Below are 19,908 nucleotides of genomic sequence, written 5' to 3'. Positions count from 1 at the left end.
TAAATATTTGCCTCTTTTCCTGCAACTGGTTCACTAATTCTTATGTCACCCCAAAAGTCTTTGTCTTGAATTCATTTTGTTGTACTCCTTTCTCATTCTCTCTCCCATACTTTTTCATCTGTCATTTCTGACTTTTCTCATTCCTGCTTTATCTTTTGAAGAAAAATAGGCAGCAGTTGTCTTTTAAATAAGCTGCAAGATTCTTTTGGAAAACCTGGACACATAACGGGTAATTTTAACCCCCAAAATAGGTGGGTGAGGTCAGGTGAAATATAACATTTTTTAAAATCTCAAACTAGTTCCCAACCCACCCACTTCCGGGTTTAATGGAGATGGGATGGGGAGGGGGGTGGCGGTGGTTGGTCATTTAAATACTATAAGGTTGAGAATCTCTCAACCTGCTTTACAGGTTTAATCCTGGCAGGCAGCTCAAGGGAGACAAGGATTGATTTGGAGTAAAGCTAAGTGCCTCTGCGGTGCTGCTTGTGGGCCAGGAGAAGCAGGAGAGTTTCTTTCTAGCCTACTAAGTTTGCCTCTTATGGTAACTTCTCCCCCCATACCCTCCCGGTCAGGCATCGGACCTCCCTCCTCCCCAGGGTTGGAAATTGGACCAACCTCTCCTTGATCCCCCAATCAGGATTGGAGACTCCCATCCCCACTGACAGCTGCAGGCTCTCTACATGCGGCTACAGCCTACTCTGGAGTACTCCCAGCCAACTGGGAGCCAAGCCTGTCAATCCTGTTTAAGAGAAAATGGGAATGCTAGAACTCTGCTCCTTTCTTGTAAAGCCCACTCTTGTCAATATTGGGGCCATAGTATCATAGAATGATACAGCCCATCATGCCTATGCCAGTTCTTTGGTAGAGCTATCCAATTAACCCCATTCTCTAGCTCTTTCCCCAAAGTCCTGTTAATTTTCCCCAAGAACATATCCAATTCCTTTTTGAAAGTTACTACCAAATCTGTATCCACCACCCCTTCAGATTGTGTATTCCAGATCACAATGCGCTGTGTAAAAAAACATTTCTGCATATCACCTCCAGTTCTTTTGCCAATCACTTAAATATGGGCAGCACAGTGGTTAGCACCGCAGCCTCACAATTCCAGCGACCCGGGTTCAGTTCTGGGTACTGCCCGTGCGGAGTTTGCAAGTTCTCCCTGTGACCGTGTGGGTTTCCGCCGGGTACTCCTGTTTCCTCCCACTGCCAAAGACTTGCAGGTTGATAGGTAAATTGGCCATTGTAAATTGCCCCGAGTGTAGGTAGGTGGTAGGGAATATGGGGTTAATGTAGGATTAGTATAAATGGGTGGTTGCTGGTCAGCACAGACTCGGTGGGCCGAAGGGCCTGTTTCAGTGCTGTAATTCTAAATAAATAAAAAAAAATTGTCCTTTAGCTATCAACCCTTCTGCAACTGGAAGCAGTTTCTCCTTATTTACTCCATCAAATCCATTCATGATTTTGAATACTGCTCAATTCTCCCCTAAACCTTCTTTGCTCTAAGGAGAATAACTCTAATTTTTCTAGTCTTCCCTACAAGGCCGAAGCTCCTCGTCCCTGGTACCATTCTGGTAAATCGCTTGTGCATCATTCCTAATGAGTGGTGCTCAGAATTGAACATAATACTCCAGCTGAGGCCTAACCAGTGTTTTATAAAGGTTTAGCAATAACTTCCTGGCTTTTGTACTCTATGCCTCTATTAATATGGTGTGGGGGACTTCAATGCCCATCACCAAGAGTGGCTCGGTAGCACCATTACTGACTGAGCTGCCCGAGTCCTGAAGGACATATCTGCCAGACTGGGCCTGTGGCAGGTGCTGAGGGAACCAACAAAAGGGAGAAACCTGCTTGACCTTGCCCTTACCAATCTATCTGTCGCAGATACATCGGTCCATGACAGTAGTGGTAGGAGTGATCACCGCTCAGTCCTTGCGGAGATGAAATTCCAGCATCATACTGAGGATACCATCCATCGTGTTGTGTGGCACTACCATGGTGCTAAATGGGATAGATTCTGAACAGATCTAGCATTTCATGAGGCACTGTGAGCCATCAGCAGCAACAGAATTGCATTCTACCACAATCTGTAACCTCCTTCATTCTACCATTACCATCAAGACAAGCAATCAACCTTGGTTCAATGAGGGGTGCAGGACAGCATGCCAGGAGCAGCATCAGGCATAGCTAAAAATGAAGTGCCAACCTGGTGAGGATACAACACAGGACTACATGCAAGCTGAACAATAGAAACAGCATGCGATAGACAGAGCTAAGTGATCCCACAACCAACGAATCAGATCAAAGCTCTGCAGTTCTGCCACATCCAGTCGCGAATGGTGGTGAACAATTGAACAACGACTTGGAGGAGACAGCTCCACAAATATCCCTATGCACAATGAGGAGCCTAGCACATCACAGCAAAAGAAGCATTCTTCAGCCAGAAGTGCCGAGTGGATGATACATCTCGGCCTCCTCCTGAGGTCTGGAGTATCACAGATACCAGTCTTGAGCCAATTCGATGTGATATCTACAAGATGCACTGCAGCAACGCACCAAGGGTCCTTAGACAGCACCTTCCAAACCCGCAACCTCTACCAACTAAAAGGACAAGGGCAGCAAATGCATGGGAACACCACCACCTGCAAATTCCCCTCCAAGTCACACACTATCCTGACTTGGAACTATATCACCGTTCCTTCACTGTCACTGGGTCAAAATCCTGGAACTCCCTTCCTAATAGCACAGTAGGTGTTCCTACCTCACATGGACTGCAGCGGTTCAAGCAGGCTGTTCACCACCACCTTCTTAAGGGCAACTGGGGATGGGCAATAAATGCTGGCCTAGCCAGTGATGCCCACATCCCATGAATGAATAAAATAAAATCAAGAAACGGCTGAGGCACTGGATGCAACAAAGGCTATGGGCCCCGACAACATCCCAGCAGCAGTACTGAAGACTTGTGCTCCAGAACTAGCCTCACCCCTAACCAAGCTGTTCCAGTACAGCTACAACACAGGCATCGACCCGGCAATGTGGAAAATTGCTCAGATATGTCCTAGGAACATAGGAGCAGGACACAAAAAGCAGGACAAATTCAACCTGACCAATTACTGTCCTAGTCTCGATCATCAGCAAAATGATGGAAGGTGTCATCGACAGTGCTATCAAGCAGCATTTACACAGCAATAACCTGCTCACCAATGCTCAGTTTGAGCTCCGCCAGGGCCACTCGGCTCCAGGCCTCATTATAGCCTTGGTCCAAACATGGACAAAAGAGCTGAATTCCAGAGGTGAGGTAGACATCAAGGCAGCATTTGACCGAGTGTAGCATCAAGGAGCTCTAGGCAAATTGAAGTCAATGGGAACAAGGGAGAAATCTCTCCCCTGTTTGGAGTTATAGCTAGCACAAAGGAAGATGGTATTGGTCGTTGGCACCAAACATTTAAGTCCCAGGATATCGCTGCAGGAGCTCCTCAGGGTAGTATCCTAGGCCCAACCTTCTTCAGTTGCTTCATAAAGGACCTGCCCATCATCATAAGGTCAGAAATGGGTCTGTTCACTGATGATTTCACAGTGTTCAGTACCATTCCCAACTCCTCAGATACTGAAGCAATCCGTGTTGTTATGACCAAGGCAGGAGGAGTGCACTGTCTTTTCTCGTTCCACTTCTCCACAGGACACGACATCTATTTAAATCTTTACCCGGTTACCGACACAGCCAATCATATACTCTATTTTTTTTAACCTCAGAACAAAATATACCAACCAGGTTTCTTTAACAAGTAACAAAATTATCAGTTTATTATAAAACAAGACTTAACCAGTGACAAAGTAAAGCATTAACACTGATTAAAATATGAACGTTGTTTTTTAAAAATTCCCCACTACACCCACTGGAAAAAGTACAGAAATTCACTCTGCTGTTACAAAAAAAAGACAAAGAAATATTACTTTGGCCAAATACTTGCTAATTCTTCATGAAAAAAAGAAAGAAGATATGGAAGGAAGTCAGTTGTCCCTTTTTTGGTCTGGCATCCAGGTATACGAAGACAGGTCACTGGGATCGTTTCAGAAGTACTCCATTCTGAAAATGTCGAGAATTATTCTAGTAGGCTTTCTAGGAGAAATGTTTTTCTGCCAGCACACACTTGAATCGGAGGATTTTTTTCAGCTCCTCAGGAGCTATATGGCACCAGGAATTTCTTTGCTCTTCCCTATTGGATCCTGGCAGGATTTCTTCAGAAAGGTAGAAAAGGTGGTGAGCTGGGTGATTTCTTTTCTCCTTAGCAGGAAAACACTAACTGTCTTCAAACAGTTAATAACCAATAAAACCTTCCGGGAGCAAAGAGGAACTCTTCCACGCGCCGGAGTTTTGGAAAAAAAAAGAAAAAAAAGCCAACAGTGATGTCAGAGGAGAGCTGCAAGGTGATTAATTGGTGAGTCACTGCTATTAGTGCATTTAAATATCTTAAACAAAAGGGGAAAGTTTTTTTTGTTGGCTTTTTTGTGTAGCTTATTAAGGACTTTAGATGGCAGTGGGTAGAACAAGGCCCCTAATGTAATTAGTATTTTTTAATTAAGGGAGTAACTAATTAACCGAAGGCTAAGTCATGGCAGGAGAGCTCAGCCCCGTGATATGCCCCTCCTGCGCTATGTGAGAAATCAGGGATGCTTCCAGTGTCCCTGATGACCATGTGTGCAGGAAGTGTATCCATCTGCAGCTACTGGCTACCCGCATTACGGAGCTGGAGCTGCGGGTGGATTCACTGTGGAGCATCTGCAATGCTGAGGACGTCTTGGAAAGCACATTTAGTGAGGTGGTCACACCGCAGGTAATGGCTGCACAGGCAGAAAAGGGATGGGTGACCACCAGGCGGACTAGTAGGCGCAGGCAGGCAGTGCAGGAGTCCCCTGTGGTCATCCCCCTCTCAAATAGATATACCGCTTTGGATACTGTTGGGGGGATGGACTCCCAGGGGAAAGCAGCAACAGCCAAGTTCCCGGTTACCGTGCACAGTGTAATCAGTGTATTTATGACATCCCTGACCCCTGTTCCTACTCCCATTACTACTGACATGCCCTCTTACCCTTAGAAACATAGAAAATAGGAGTAGGCCATTCGGCCCTATAAGCCTGCTCTGCCATTCAAAAACGATCATGGCTGATCATATAATTCAGTACCCAGTCCCCGCTTTCTCCCCATATCCCTTGACCCCTTTGGCATTAAAAAATATATCTATCTCCTTCTTGAATATATTTAATGACGACCTCCACTATCTTCTGCGGTAGAGAATTCCACAGGTTCACCACCCTCCGAGTGAAGAAATTTCTCCTCATCTTGGTTCGAAATGGCACACCCCGTATCCTAAGACTGTGACCCCTGATACTGGACTCCCCAGCCATCGGGAACATCCTCCCTGCATCTAACCTGTCTAGTCCTGTTAGAATTTTATAGGTTTCTATGAGATCCCCTCTCATTCTTCTAAACTCTAGTAAATATAGGCCTAGTCGACCCAATCTCTCCTGATACGTCAATCCTGCCATCCCAGAAATCAGCCTAGTAAATCTTCTCAGCACTCCCTCCATGGCAAGAACATCCCTCCTCAGATAAGGAGACCACAACTGCACACAATACTCTAGATGTGGTCTCACCAAGGCCCTATAAAACTGCAGTAAGATTTCCTTGCTCCTGTACTCAAATCCTTTTGCAATGAAGGCCAAACTTACCATTTGCCTTCCTAACTGCTTGTTGCACCTGAATGCTTGCTTTCAGCGACTGGTGCACAAGGACACCCAGGTCTCGTTGCACCTCCCCCTTTCCCAATCTATCAGATAATAATCTGCCTTTCTGTTTTTACAACCAAAGTGGATAACCTCACATTTGTCCACGTTATACTGCATCTGCCATACATTTGCCCACTCACCCAACTTGTCCAAATCACATTCCCCCCCAGCTTTGTGTCATCTGCAAACTTGGAAATGTTACCTTTAGTTCCCTCACCCAAGTCATTAATATATATTGTGAATAGCTGGAGCCCAAGCACTGATCCCTGCAGTACCCCACCAGTCACTGCCTGCCACTTGGAAAAAGACCCGTTTATTCCTACTCTCTGTTTCCTGTCTGTCAACCAAGTCTCAATCCATGCCAGTATATTACCCACAATCCCATGTGTTTTAATTTTGCACACTAACCTCTTATGTGGGACCTTATGAAAAGCCTTCTGAAAATCCAAATACACCACATCCACTGGCTCTCCCTTATCTATTCTACCAGTTACATCCTCAAAAAACTCCAGTAGATTTGTTAAGCATGATTTCCCTTTTGTAAACCCATGCTGACTTTGCCCAATCCCGTTTATGTTTTCCAGGTGTTCTGCTATCACACCCTTTATAATAGATTCTCGCATTTTCCCCACCACTGATGTAAGGCTAACTGGTCTGTAGTTCCCTGTTTTTTTCTCTCCATCCTTTCTTAAATAGTGGGGTTACATTTGCCACCCTCCAATCTATAGGAACTGCTCGAGAGTCGATAGAATTTTGGAAGATGACCACCAATGCATCCACTATTTCCAGGGCCTCTTCCTTTAGCACTCTGGGATGTAGATTATCAGGCCCTGGGGATTTGTCAGTCTTTAACCCCATTAATTTCCCTAGCACTATTTTTTTTTTTTACTAATACTTGAACCTCCTGACATCAAACTGACCATTGTTGCCGAGTCCTGTTCCCCTCCATATGAACCTTCCCCCCGACAGAATCAATTTGCCCCCACTAACTGTGACTGTTCCCTCTGCTGGCCAGTACCCTCAATTTGCCCCACAGCTCCCCGACATTGACAGCACTCATCCTTCCCTTGAGGACTTTGCCAAATATCTTCACACAGTACTATCTAACCCACCACCACCCTCTCAGCCGACATGCATCTTCACCATCAACATCAACCATTCAACGCAGCTCAGCTACTCTATTTGGCAACATTGTAAGCCTCATCTTTTAATCCTTTAATTCTTTTCATCGAATACTGAACCTATCTAGTTAGCCATGGTTGTACCACTTTTCCAGTGCAATTTTTATTCCTCAAGGGAATTTGTTGAACATCTACCAGCTCCCCAAGACTGAGATTAGGTAAATTAATGTTTGTGGATATGTAAGAAGCAATAACATAAGAAGGAAAAGAGTGGAGTCCTGCAGTCAGAGGTTCAGGGGCTAGGGAGGAAGCTAAAGAGTAGGATCTCAAAGGTAGTAATCTCCAGATTACTCCCAATGCCACAAGCTCTTGAGCATAGGAATAGTACTGGAAAACAGGCTAATGGCTGGCTAGATAAATGGTGCAGGAGAGAGGGCTTCAGATTCATTTGGCATTGGAACCAGTTCTGGGACAGTAGGAATCGGTTCAGGATAGATGGGTTGCATCTCATTAGATATGGGACAAATATCCTCGTGGAGAGGTTAATTAGTGTTATAGGTGGGGGGTTTGAAAGTAATTTGGCAGGGATGGGCACCTGGATGAAACATTAAAGAGGAGAAACAAGATGCACAGAGGACAGTAAAGAATAGTTCAGCAATAGGACAGATCAGACAGGGAACAATGAGGCAGTCTGAAATTGGTTTGGAATGCATGTGCATAAATGCATGTAAGCATGGAAAATAAAGTTGGTGAACTGCAGGCACAAGTTGCCACAAGGGACTACGATTTAGTGGCAATAACAAAAACCTGGCTTTAAGAAGGGGAGGGTTGAGAACTTAATATTCTTAGCTGCAAGGTATTCAGGAAAGGAATGGAAAAGGGAAAAATAACAGTGCGGGTGGCAGTATTGATTTTCTTTTGATATTCCGCAGTGGCGTAGTGGGGGCGGCACAGTGGCGCAGTGGTTAGCACCGCAGCCTCACAGCTCCAGGGACCTGGGTTCGATTCTGGGTACTGCCAGTGCGGAGTTTGCAAGTTCTCCCTATAACCGTGTGGGTTTTCGCCGGGTGCTCCGGTTTCCTCCTACAGCCAAAGACTTGCAGGTGATAGGTAAATTGGCTGTTGTAAATTGCCCCTAGTGTAGGTAGGTGGTAGGGAATATGGGATTACTGTAGGGTTAGTATAAATGGGTGGTTGTTGGTCGGCACAGACTCGGTGGGCCAAAGGGCCTGTTTCAGTGCTGTATCTCTAAATAAATAAATAAAATAAAATAAATATAGGGATGAGGTAATTGAGAATCTATTGGTTGAGAATTAAGAAACAATTGAAGAGCCGTTATGCTGCTGGGTGCATACTATAGGCCACCAAATAGTAGGAAGGAGATAGAGGAGCAAATTTGCAAGCAGGTACTGAACAGGAGTGATAATGGAGGAACTTCAGTTATCCAAGTACTTGCTGGGACAGTAACAGTGGAAAGGACAAAGAGGGAGAGGAGATCAAGAAAAGGGAATAACAGGTGCGAAGAGAGAGGTTTTTTTTATATTCGTTCATGAGATGTGGGTGTTGCTGGCAAGCCCAGTATTTATTACCCATCCCTAATTGTCCATGAGAGCAGATTAGCAGCTAACATAAACGGGACCCCAAAAGTCTTTAATAAACGTAAACCTTCAAAAGAAGAACGGGGCCGATTATGGGCAAAATTTGGAGCTTTTCTTGTAGAATCGAAGGTTATAGCTGAGGTACTAAAAACAGAAAATGCTGGAAATACTCAGCAGATCTGGTAGCATCTATGGAGCGAGAAACAGAGTCAACGGAGGGAATGTTATGCTGGCCGCTGTGGCGGATTTGGTGGCGAACAGGGTGATATAACTAGACAGGAGGTGTTTTGTCGAATTTCCGACTGTGGGATATTTTTGAGGAATTAAGTCGGCAGCGGGTTTGGGGCTTTCTGGATTTCCCCCAGCACGATGGCGGATTGCAGATTTTCATTCACTTAAATAAGCACTTGTGCCTGCAGCTCACCAACTTTATTTACCATGCTTGGCTTGCTTGCTGCAATTATACAGGGCCTTGGTGAGGCCACACCTGGAATATTGTGTGCAGTTTTGGTCTCCTTATGTGAGGAAGGATGTTCTGGCTATAGAGGGAGTGCAGAGAAGGTTTACCAAACTGATTCCTGGGATGACGGGACTGACGTATGAGGAGAGATTGAGTCGGTTAGGATTATATTCACTGGAGCTCAGAAGAATGAGGGGGATCTCATAGAAATCTATAAAATTCTAACAGGACTTGACAGGATAGATGCAGGAAGGATGTTCCCGATGGTGGGTGAGTCCAGAACTAGGGGTCATAGTCTAAAGATACGGGGTAAACCATTCAGGACTGAGATGAGGAGAAATTTTTTCACCCAGAGAGTGGTGAACCTGTGGAATTTGCCACACAGAAAGCAGTTGAGGCCAAAACATTGTATGTTTTCAAGAAGGAGTTAGATATAGCTCTTGGGTTTAAAGGGATTAAAGGATATGGGGTGAAAGAGGGAACAGGTTACTGAGTTGGATGATCAGCTATGATCATAATGAATGGTGGAGCAGGCTCGAAGGGCCGAATGGCCTACTCCTACTCCTATTTTCTACGTTTCTATGAATACTCATTACCATATGCATAACTACAATTTAGTCCTACCTGGCAGATTAAGTGAACGGCGAGCAATATATCTATCTCCTTCTTGAATATATTTAATGACTTGGCCTCCACTACTTTCTGTGGTAGAGAATTCCACAGGTTCACCACTCTTGGAGTGAAGAAATTTCTCAACTCGGTTCTAAATGGCATACCCTGCATCATGAGACGGTGACCCGTGGTTCTGAACTCCCCAGCCATCGGGAACATCCTTCCTGCATCTAGCCTGTCTAGTCCTGTTAGAATTTTATAGGTTTCTATGAGATCCTCTTATTTGTCTAAACTCTCGTGAATATAGGCCTAGTCGACCCAATCTCTCCTCATACATCAATCCTGCCATCCCAGGAATCAGCCTAGCAAATCTTCTTTACACTCCCTCCATGGCAAGAACATCCTTCCTCAGATAAGGAGACCAAAACTACGCACAATACTCCAGATGTGGTATCACCTGTATAACTGCAGTAAGACATCCTTGCTCCTGTACTCAAACCCTCTTGCAACAAAGGCCAACATACCATTTGCCTTCCTAACTGCTTGCTGCACCTGAATGCTTGCTTTCAACGACTGGTGTACAAGGACACCCAGGTCTCGTTGCACCTCCCCCTTTCCCAATCTATCACCATTCATGTAATAATCTGTCTTTCTGTTTTTACAACCAAAGTGGATAACATCACATTCATCCACATTATACTGCATCTGCCATGCATTTGCCCACTCACCCAACTTGTCCAAATCACACTGGAGCCTCTCTGCATCCTTCTCACAGCTCACTTTCCTCCCCAGCTTTGTGTCGTCGGCAAACTTGGAAATGTGGGTGTGGGAGTGCTTGGGGGATGAAGGTGTGAAGAGAACAAATATTTAAACAAGATGTGTAGAGTTTTCATACCTCAGCTAATAAGGTCAGTGCATGCACACTGTACACAGAAGGTGTGATATTGGACGTCTCCATCACTGGGGTCGACATAATATCTGGACAGGTCAGAAAAGATCAGAAGAGGATTAACAAAACAGCCAGAAAAACATTTGAATTGAAAATTTCATGAAAACCAATTAAAACCAGTAAAATACGTATTGTAGGGATTCATCTAATTTTTGGATGAAAATTAATTATTCTCATTGACATTTGAGGACCACGGACTTTTGCCAGTCTGAGTTACAAGGATACATTTCTACTTCCTCCTATTCATTCCTTAACAATTCTTTGGACCACACACTTAACGCAACTGAAAGCCCAGGACACCACTGCACTGGTCCTGCAAACCACTGTGTACAAACATTAGAGACATAATGGTCCAGATTTTGCAATAAGAATAATGGAGAGGCTATCAGCGATAACCATTAAGGACTAAATTGGAAAGCAACATCTTTTGTCTGCATGTTAAATTCAGAAATCAGGAAGTTGCTGAATGGGCTACTCCTGCTCCTATTTCTTGTGTTCTTGTGATAAAATGCTAATTCTGATTAGCGGGTGAGCTATTAGATGCTCTCCTAATTAAGCAGGCAATAATCTTCAGTGGCAAATTAAGATCCAGCCAGCTAACATCACAGTATAACTGTGTAAAATGGATACCAACCTTTTCTTGTTCATAAATACCATCTCCAAGGAAAAAAATAAACAGGAAAGTTATTCTCAACTTGGAATTCAGTTAACTTGAGATACCATTATGTAACTGTTGGAGAATTTTCTGAGCTTTGCTAATTATTACTTAACTTTGTAGAAATAGAAAAACAGGACGCAGCTTGTAGCTAACCTAACCAATGGTCAGGAAATGTAGACAGAGCAACTGACCACAATCATCTGGCTTAGGAAGGGACAGAGCTCATGATGGATTTTGGGGAAGTGAACGCAGACTGTTCGTTACTGACTCTTCCGCTTTTATCATGTTTGTGCAACCTAGCCAGAAGTAACGGCCAAATATAGTACCTGGAGTGTGTACGTTAAATAGGGAACAATAGCTTGTTATGCTCGAACTAACGCTCTACTGACCTCGGACTTTGCAAAGGGCACAGAGCTGTAGGCGGTCTTGTGGTTGTCCTGTGGTTTATGCTGAATTTTGAAACTGCTAGCTCTGCTTCTTTTATACTATATAAGACCACGGCAATTTGTAGCGCTTGGGAGTAGCACTGGACCGCCTTTAGGTAAGGTGTGCTCCCCCATGATATCATGCAATAAAGTGTTTGTTCTCAACGTCTGAGTCCGGAGAATTTGTTCAACAATTGGGCACAATCTGGATTTTCTCCAACAGTTTAGCGTAGTCGGCAGGATCCCTGAATTCACGGGATCCAAAAGAACCTAGTGAAAAAACTAATCGACAGGATCAGGGGTAAGTCAACTTTTCTGCGACCCTTGTGTCTCAATCACCCAGCCTGAGCCGGAATTAAGAGGGCGACTGGGCCCCACGTGAAGGCCAGATAACTGGGAGAGGGGGACTAGAGGGGTCAAGGAAGAATTGGCTGAAACCTGATCAGAAAAGATCTAAAATTCCGCGAAGGGAAGTTGAAAAGGAGATAAGTAGAAAATCCAGTAAAATGTGGCGAATTCGGTGTAGCAGTAGTACCAAATTCCGGGAATTTGGTGATCCTAATTTGAGTTTGCACGAGCTGTTCCTCCACCAGGTGGAGTAAAGAGGCTGTGGGACAAAAGGAGTTAGGACAACCATCTGGGATGGTGAATGACTGGGGCTGTAACTAAACTACCAAATTGACCCGATAGGCATGTGATCGTTGCTCCTGAGTACACGAGCCGGAATCTGGCCCCAGAGAGAGAGGCTGTGGGACGGAGGGAGAACGAAAGAGCGTTGGCCTGAGAGACAGGGGTGTGCCGGTTAGCTGACCTTGAGAATTTAACATTAACTGCGCCTGTTCGTATCCTTGTGTCTATTCGTTTTGTTGTGTCTTGTTTGTTTTCCTTTGTTTTAATGCTACTTGATTCATAGAAAAGAACTCATAAATTTAGAAGGTTTTGAGAAAGTAGAAGTAAGAGTGGACTCAACGGTTTCCAAGAAGGAAGGGTTGCCCCTGGGGACAAGTAAACCATGTCCTCTGGAGAAAGGCGACCGACGTCCGTTTGCCCCCTCGAAGGAGACGCAGAAGCGCCACAGTAAATATGTGTTTTAAAGATAGGTATGTTTTAGAGTAAAAACAAGTAACTGTGTCTTTGATTCGACTGTGAGAATGTCGGAAGCTTCCGCGAATGAATTGAATATCTGGGTTTTACAGTTTGTGTTCTGTACAGATTGTGTTCTGTCGAACTGACTGTTGTTAAATCTTTGTTGTCTGGCTTTAATGTTAAAAGCATGAGTCTATTAAGTTGTTTGGAATTGAGTGAGTGTGAAAAGTGATTGTTGAGTGCGTTCATTTCGATTTAGTGTTGTGCACCCAGGAATGGGATATAAAATTGAATTATATTTTAAGTTAAAGTTTTATTTTTAGTTGGTTTTGCAACTGTGAAAAGGCAATGAACAATTTTCTGAGGGATAAGCTTCAGCCTTGAAGGTCTGAAGATGTCTGGCAGAAATCTAATTTGGGGTTTGGAACATTGTTTTAAGTGGAAACTCTGCTATTGTTTTATTTTACAGTCTAAATTTGAAGACATGTTTTATTGACTGTTATATTGTTTTAAGGGAGAGATAAATAAACAAAGGAGATATAGGAAAGATTCTGTCTGTTTAAAAAGATTAAAGTTTGTGCAAGGACCTAGTGTTAAGTCTTTTGTTGTAAGAATGTTAAATAACTTTTTCTTTAGTTTTTGGTTTTATTACAGTCACTTGAAAAGGCGCCTGAAGAAAGAGCAAGAAAAATGACGTAATTTACCTATCTTTTAAAATAAGCACGTGCTATTCTGTTCTGTGTGTAGTTATAAGTATTATAAGTTAATAAGTCTGAATTGAATTAATACTGTTAAGGTTAATTGACCTGTTAAATTGAAGAACTGGAAATGTCATTTGTTGCAACAATGAACTTTCAAGTTTATTATGTCATGTTTTGGAGGAGTCTTAAGTTCCGGACACAAGACTCGTTCATATAACATCGGCAGTTTTGATTTTTAAATATTATTGCAGTGAATTGGAATCATCTTTGTTATAAAATCCTTGGATTAGGAACCTCTTACAAGAGATACTAAAAGTTTGGAAACAATTGGAGTTTAATCTAAAATGCTGTCTTTCCTGATGGAGATGCTTTCCTTTGAAATTGAAAATGTTACACATGATTTTGTTGTTTTTAAACCCTAAGGATACCAAAAGGATTGAAAAAATTTAAAATGGATATTTCTTTTCGATCAGAAAAGAAAGGTTTCGTAAAGTGACGTAGCTGAGAATGTTTTGCTCTGCCCCCTTGGAGACAAACAAAGAACTTAACCCGCTGCAGCTTTTTGCATTGCTGAGAGTCAAATTTATACATATTGGACATTGTTAAATTTTACATTTCTAAGTTGACAGATAGAATTGGACAAATTAACCCATTGGGCTCAGGGGCAGAGTCACAATGGATTCTTTTTAAGCAGGTGACGGCAGGTTCCAAGGCCACATGAGAACTGATGCCACAACAGGAGATCCAGCAGCTTTGAGAATTTAAAACTTAATTGCAGACATCAAATATCATAGCATCTTTAGAAGGAAAGATAGTTGCAAGCGCTTCTGTCCTGAACGTACAAAAAGTACAACCAAGTCTGGGCATAAGAAATTGGAATCAATAAACAAAATTTAATTTCTATGAGTGGTTATTTAAAGCACTCAAAGGGAAATCTATCTGATATTTAAGAGGACAATCAAAGTTTTAGAAAATAGCAAATCAGTGGTTTACTGTGTTGGACATTAGCAATGGGTTCTGGTCCATACAGTTGGCACAAGAGTGTCAATATAAATTTGCATTTACGTTCAAGGGACAGGAGTACATCTGGACGTGTCTCTCCCAGGGATTTTATAATAATCCATCGATATTCCACCTTCCTTCAGAAGGTTAGAGTGAAAGTTAAGCTGAAAATGGCACAGATAATGAAGGAAAAGGTTTCTTATTTGGGAATAGTAATAACACAGGGAAAGCATGAGACAGAGCAAAAGTGAGTGCAGACAATCCTCGAACTCCCCCTGGAGCAAGATATTAAAGTTCTAAGATAAAAAAAAAGGACAGTTCCTATTTCAGGTTGTGAGATTAAACAGACAAGAAGCAACAACCCGACGGTTAACCCCACATCCAAATTACCGACGAGTAAGGTTACGACCCAACAGCCACAAGTGACTGGTCTCCCTTGCCCTGCCTTGACTACAGGACTAGAAGATGGACTTGCGATAATAAAACCTAATAAAATTGTATATGATAATACAAAGCTTGAGTTGGTACAGGTAATATTGATTTTCTCAGATATCCAGCTACCTGGCTGGTGCCCTAAGACCCGAGAGTTGTACAAGGTGTTACTGTAACAATTGTTGAGACAGGAATTTGGTAATGAGAAAATGATAAGGGGAAAATATTACATAAAATACAATGATATTTTACCCTATGTTATCGAAATTGGAAAAGAAGTAATTGGAACAACATTGTCCAATGTCTAAGTGAAGTCTGGAAAACCAGGTGATCATATGTCCTCATCCTTTAGATAAATTGGCAGAATCAAAATGTGGATTTAATACCACTGTAAATTGCACCATGGAAACTAGGAAAGCATTGTCAGGACTAACCCATGTGGCCTATATGGGAAAGGGGAGATATTGCTTAACCACCACAGCGAAGGAGTACCAGTATGGACATAAACGGACTTGTCCGGTGAGCAACAGTACATTTTGGTTCAACCCACAAATACCAACCCGAGTAGGGAAAATGGAGTTAGCAGAGATACATAAACAAAAGACAGAAACGATAACTGTGACAGAAAGTATTAAGGAGGATTTGACAAATTACCTCCGGGACTATGAATATACTATTCAGCCATTGCCCACACGCTTGGGTAAAGAGAGACAGCAGCTAGAAGTCATTGCTGTAGTGTACTACAATTTGGAACAACAGTCGAAGATGCTACAAGATGAGATTGACGAGATAAATGATTCTACCTGGCAGGAGAACTTATGGAACTGGGGGTCAGACGTGCAGATACACCCCTGGTTTAGAATTATCTCCCATGTCCTGATAGTGGTTTTCGGTATCATGGTGTTAGATGTGACTTACTTAATTTGGCAACGTAAGAAATTAATTAGGCACTGCAACAGGTTGGACAGCTACCCGAAAAGCAATTAGTGTTCGAACTTGCTCTGTAAAAGGAGAGACAAATAGTTAAGCCATAAAAGGGGTAATTGTATAACCTTTTCAAATATACTTAAAGTGAGCTAATGAATGATCAATGTGCTTTATGAAATTGTATTATGTTTGTTCAATCGATTATGTAACAGTGATGCTTAAATGAGATGGTAAATGTACAAGTGTACCACCTTTTATGTTGTAAACAAGTATTTGAAGCCCCTGCAAAACTTATGCCTTTACAGAGTTCCCACTGCCCCCTTGTGATATAAGCAGGCAACGTATTGAGTGCGACCCCTCTGGGTGTTGAAGGCTGTTTCTAGACAATAGAGACCATTAAAGGCACCTAGGTGGGATCAAGGGAAGGATTCTTAAAAGGGTTGTAGAAGAGTCAAGAGGGGACTGTGAGAATGGAATTTTAGAATTTTAAGAACAGAATTTATGGGGACATTTAAGCTGAGATTAATCAGTTATGTATTGCTAGCTTGGCCTTGCGGCTGGTACAGCGCAATGGCAGGAAAGATATTATGCTTCAATGACTACTTTAAATACCTCTCCCCTCCACATACGATGATATTGTGTTTTCATGGTATGATAAAAGGAGGGATTGTTGGAGAATTTTCTGAGCTTTGCTAATTATTACTTAACTTTGTAGAAATAGAAAAACAGGACGCAGCTTGTAGCTAACCTAACCAATGGTCAGGAAATGTAGACAGAGCAACTGACCACAATCATCTGGCTTAGGAAGGGACAGAGCTCATGATGGATTTTGGGGAAGTGAACGCAGACTGTTCGTTACTGACTCTTCCACTTTTATCATGTTTGTGCAACCTAGCCAGAAGTAACGGCCAAATATAGTACCTGGAGCGTGTACGTTAAATAGGGAACAATAGCTTGTTATGCTCGAACTAACGCTCTACTGACCTCGGACTTTGCAAAGGGCACAGAGCTGTAGGCGGTCTTGTGGTTGTCTTGTGGTCTATGCTTAATTGTGAAACTGCTAGCTCTGCTTCTTTTATACTATATAAGTCCATGGCGATTTGTAGCTCTTTGGAGTAGCACTGGACCGTCTTTAGGTAAGGTGTGCTCCCCCATGATATCATGCAATAAAGTGTTTGTTCTCAATGTCCGAGTCCGGAGAATTTGTTCAACAATTGGGCACAATCTGGATTTTCTCCAACAGTAATTCAGCTGTAAGTAATCTCTTTTAAATTTAAAATAACTGATTTTAAGCAACAAAATAAATAGATTTTGCAATCAACTACGAACAGACAACGCTAGCCGCTCATTATGCTTACAGTTGCCCATCGACTTTGTGGGCTTTTGCGCAGCAATTTAATCATCAGGGGTCCGATACAATTTGACTGCTCCTCCACAAGCTTCCCGGCACCTGTATCTTGGCAAGAGATTCAGCATTCAAACACATGAAGGACATAAAGTGGTGGTACTTACTAAACATGGCAGAAAAAGAAAAAGGGCTAGTCCATTTAACTGTGAGTGAACTTTTAACCAAACAGCCTCTCTGGGACTGAAAAGTTATTTTTATAAGCTTGGAGTCTCCATCCTTCAGTTTTTAATTATTGTTGGGTATGTTAAAAACATTAAGGGCTGTATTTTATTAGCATGCCGCATATCACGGCGGCCACTTTGAAGTCAGCGACATGCCCCCGCCCCCTCACATTACGTAGGGACAGGTGGGAGATCCGGCGCAGTGAGGGACCTATTGTCAACTGTGTAGCAGGTGCAGGGGCCCTATTTAAAGCTCCCCAGCACCTGCTTCCTGACAACTGCCAAAGAAATACTTACCTCACTATTGAAGAGCGGGACTGCTGTCAATCTGGATCAACTATGTGGCATGGCATGGCCCATCCTTGCTCTTATTAAGAATGTCACAACATGACCACATGAAGATTCTACCAGCTGCATCGATTGCCTCCACCAATCAAATAACCTTTACACTCCTGCCGGTTCTGGCACACTCCCCACACAGATTGCTCCTTCACACACACGAGCTTTGCCTCCAGTAGTCCCCCCCCCATCCTCCCTTCCAGTATGCAGAGCTTTGTCCCCTGTAATCTCCCCCTCCCACCTCCCTTCAAGTATGCAGAGCTCAGACCCCTGTAAATCTGGACTTACCTTCACTGTGAACGAGTACTCGTGCTTCTGATGTCCCGTTGGCTTCTCAGGTTCGTAAACGGGACGGCAGGTAATGGCTGCCCGTTCAACATAAAATGCAGAAGTGTGGATCGAGAGGAGGCGGGATACGTAACAAAGAACAGTACAGCACAGGAACAGGCCATTCAGCCCTCCAAGCCTTCGCCGATCTTGATGCCTGTCTAAACTAAAACCTTCTGCACTTCTGGGGACCATAACCCTCTATTCCCATCCTATTCATGTATTTGTCAAGATGCCACTTAAACGTCGCTATCGTACCTGCTTCCACCACCTCCCCCGGTAGCAGGTTCCAGGCACTCACCACCCTCTGTGTAAAGAACTTGCCTCACACATCCCCTCTAAACTTTGCTCCTCGCACCTTAAACTTATGTCCCCTAATAACTGACTCTTCCACCCTGGGAAAAAGCTTCTGACTATCCACTCTGTCCATGCCACTCATAAATTTGTAAACCTCTATCATGTCACCCCTCCACCTCCTTCGTTCCAGTGAAAACAATCCGAGTTCATCCAACCTCTCCTCATAGCTAATACCCTCGAGACCAGGCAACATCCTGGTAAACCTCTTCTGTACCCTCTCCAAAGCCTACACATCCTTCTGGTAGAGTGGCGACCAGAATTGCACGCAATATTCTAAGTGTGGCCTAAGGTTCTGAACAGTTGCAGCATGACTTGCCAATTTTTACACTCTATGCCGCGACCGATAAAGGCAAGCATGCCGCATGCCTTCTTGACTACCTTATCCACATGTTGAAGTGCTTTACATATTTTATTTATTTATTGATACAGCACTGAAACAGGCCCCTCGGCCCACCGAGTCTGTGCCGACCAACAGCCACCCATTTATACTAATCCATGTGAGCCGCATGGAAGATGGCAGGATCCCCAAAGACACATTGTACAGCGAGCTCGCCACTGGTATTAGACCCACCAGCCGTCCATGTCTCCGCTTTAAAGACGTCTGCAAACGCGACATGAAATCCTGTGACATTGATCACAAGTTGTGGGAGTCAGTTGCCAGCGTCTGCCAGAGCTGGCGGGCAGCCATAAAGGTGGGGCTAAAGTGTGGCGAGTTGAAGAGACTTAGTAGTTGGCAGGAAAAAAGACAGAGGCGCAAGGGGAGAGCCAACTGTGTAACAGCCCCAACAAACAAATTTCTCTGCAGCACCTGTGGAAGAGCCTGTCACTCTAGAATTGGCCTTTATAGCCACTCCAGCCGCTGCTTCACAAACCACTGACCACCTCCAGGCGCTTATCCATTGTCTCTCGAGATAAGGAGGCCAAAGAAGAAGAAGAACATTAACCCCATATTCTCTACCACATCCCCACTATTCTCCTACCAACTACCTACACTAGGGGCAATTTACAATAGCCAATTTACCTACCAATTTTAATTGGGGTGCTGCCGCCGAGCGGCAGGGAAGCTGCACAAAGGTCCCGGCACCGCCGGTAAACTGCGGCGGGGCCTTCTCAGTATCACGGGTCGTGGTGGGCCACTCCTGTAAGCATTTTATGGGCCTCGCCGCGATGATCTCCAATGCCGAGGGGCTGGTAAAACCCAGCCCTAAAAGTTTTTCAGACTTTTATCTTTTATCTCTCTCACTCTTAATTCCGTCTTTCTTTTCCTCTCTATTTTGCTTTCTATACATGATTTTATGTTGAATTCCAATTTACATTCTAATTTACACTCTGTTTTGACTCCGCATGTCTCAGAAAGGATTCTACAATCCGATTGGTTAACAGGTCCCAAGATTCTCTGTATAGGATCCTGCAATGTATTGGACTCCTGATGATTAAATTGCTGCGCAAAAGCCCACAAAGTCTATGGGCAGCTGTAGGCGTAATGAACAGCTGGTGCTGATTGTTCATAGTTGATTGCAAAATCTATTTATTTTGTTGCTAAACAAGTTTTTTTAATTTA

The 19,908-nt window shown here is 43.5% G+C and overlaps 1 protein-coding gene across 15 annotated transcripts in view; it reads right to left on the bottom strand.

Annotated features, from left to right (window-relative positions):
* Window positions 1-19,908, bottom strand: part of dop1a (DOP1 leucine zipper like protein A) — a 555,441-nt gene that overhangs the window by 98,221 nt on the left and 437,312 nt on the right. For 13 of the 15 annotated variants that reach the window (XM_068044706.1, XM_068044708.1, XM_068044707.1 and 10 more), the window contains one exon: window positions 10,471-10,553. In XM_068044706.1, the coding sequence (XP_067900807.1) occupies window positions 10,471-10,553 (83 nt within the window). The other 2 variants (XM_068044713.1, XM_068044714.1) reach the window with 2 other exon arrangements.

This window comes from Heterodontus francisci, chromosome 13, assembly GCF_036365525.1.
Source record: "Heterodontus francisci isolate sHetFra1 chromosome 13, sHetFra1.hap1, whole genome shotgun sequence".
In the NCBI taxonomy this organism is placed as follows: domain Eukaryota; kingdom Metazoa; phylum Chordata; class Chondrichthyes; order Heterodontiformes; family Heterodontidae; genus Heterodontus; species Heterodontus francisci.
Note: the sequence above shows the minus strand (reverse complement) of the source record. Positions and strands in the feature narration are given on the sequence as shown.